Here is a 1,559-nt window from a genome sequence, read left to right as displayed (position 1 = left end):
AAAGAAACAATACTCTTAATGATAAATGGCAATTTGAATGAGGAAAACCAAGAACTATCATGCATTGATTGTGGGAATTCAAAATGGAACATGCACAAAACAAGATTCTTTTTGGCATTTTTAAAAAATAGAGATAAAAGTAGACTTAAAATGTGTTCTTGTGTTTGTGTTCCAAAATATTTACAACACTGATTTAGAAATTGACGTTTAAAAGATACCTTCAGAGGAAGTCTATATCAGCTTAATTAATTTGATTCATATTCAAATCCCTGAAATAGCTAACAGAATAAATGTATGAAAAATCTCTCAAATAATTAAAATTTCTCAAATACACATTTATGGTGTTCCTTTTCTTTAATGAAGTAATGTCATTTTCTAAGAAAATCTTCACTCTAGTAATCTTTGTCATCTCCTCCATGCCAGCACAGCTGCCTCCTTCCTGGGGTTTCTGACACTCTCAGGATGTGGTTTTCACACTGTGTCTGCCGCACAGTAATACACGGCCGTGTCCTCAGATCTCAGGCTGCTCACCTCCATGTAGGCTGTGCTCGTGGACATGTCCCTGGTCATGGTGACTCGGCCCTGGAACTTCTGTGCGTATTTTGTGTTACCATTGCCAATGACGATCCATCCTATCCACTCAAGGCCTTGTCCAGGGGCCTGTCGCACCCACTGCATAGCAGAGCTAGTAAAGGTGTATCCAGAAGCCTTGCAGGAGACCTTCACTGAGGACCCAGGCTGCTTCACCTCAGCCCCAGACTGCACCAGCTGGACCTGGGAGTGGGCACCTGTGGAGACAACACAGGGGTGGATGAGAGCCCCCCTGACTGCACTCAACCCCGTCCTCATCAATGGGACTTGGCAGCCTCTTACCTGTCACTGCTGCCACCAGGAAGAGGATCCTCCAAATCCAGTCCATGGTGAGGAGCTGTGCTGCCTGGGGCTTCTCTAGCTGAGGGATGTGGTTTCTGGGTGATACCCTCAGGGCTGAGACATATCCATATTTACCTCAGTGGATCTCAGGTTATTTGCATATTCATGAGTCAGAGCATTTCATAGCTCAAAACCCTGATTCAGGATAAGGAACGGAAGGTAAATGACACATCACCCTTACAAGAGTGGGATGCTGATGGTCCAAGCCCTAGTCTTCCTTGAGGAAATGCAGGCCCTCCTCCGTTTACAAATGTTTGGTGTCCAGACATCCTTTCACTGAAGACCAAGCGCCCAGAGGACATGCTCCTCACTGTGAACCCATATTTGATTAGCGTAGAGACCGCCTGGATGATTTCTGGAACCATCACTCTCCATGACACTGAGAAGGTGCCTTGACCCCATCCTAGTCCCATCAGGCATCAGCACAGCTCACTGGTGACTCTGAGAAAGTGACAGCTGATGTCCCACATGAGTGTCCAGCAGGTCCCATCTCACGGACAATAGGAATCAGAAGATGTAAGAGAAATTTGGGGTTCCTGATGAACTCACTGCTCCCAAAATAATCGTAAAGGAATTTGTGTTTTGGCTAAGTTTGGGTTTTATTTCCTACTCCATTTAATAGAATT

At 45.0% G+C, this 1,559-nt stretch overlaps 1 gene segment (V, D, J or C); it reads right to left on the bottom strand.

Annotated features, from left to right (window-relative positions):
- Positions 1-216: 216 nt before the first annotated feature.
- On the bottom strand, positions 217-1,052 carry LOC117069759. The segment is given in 2 exon segments: positions 217-788; positions 874-1,052. Coding segments are annotated over 2 exon segments (363 nt in total).
- Positions 1,053-1,559: the final 507 nt, after the last annotated feature.

The sequence above is a fragment of the Trachypithecus francoisi genome, unplaced genomic scaffold (genome assembly GCF_009764315.1).
Source record: "Trachypithecus francoisi isolate TF-2019V2 unplaced genomic scaffold, Tfra_2.0 Lachesis_group3, whole genome shotgun sequence".
NCBI lineage: Eukaryota > Metazoa > Chordata > Mammalia > Primates > Cercopithecidae > Trachypithecus > Trachypithecus francoisi.
The sequence above is the reverse complement of the archived record's forward strand: the minus strand, read 5'-3'. Positions and strand labels throughout refer to the sequence as shown.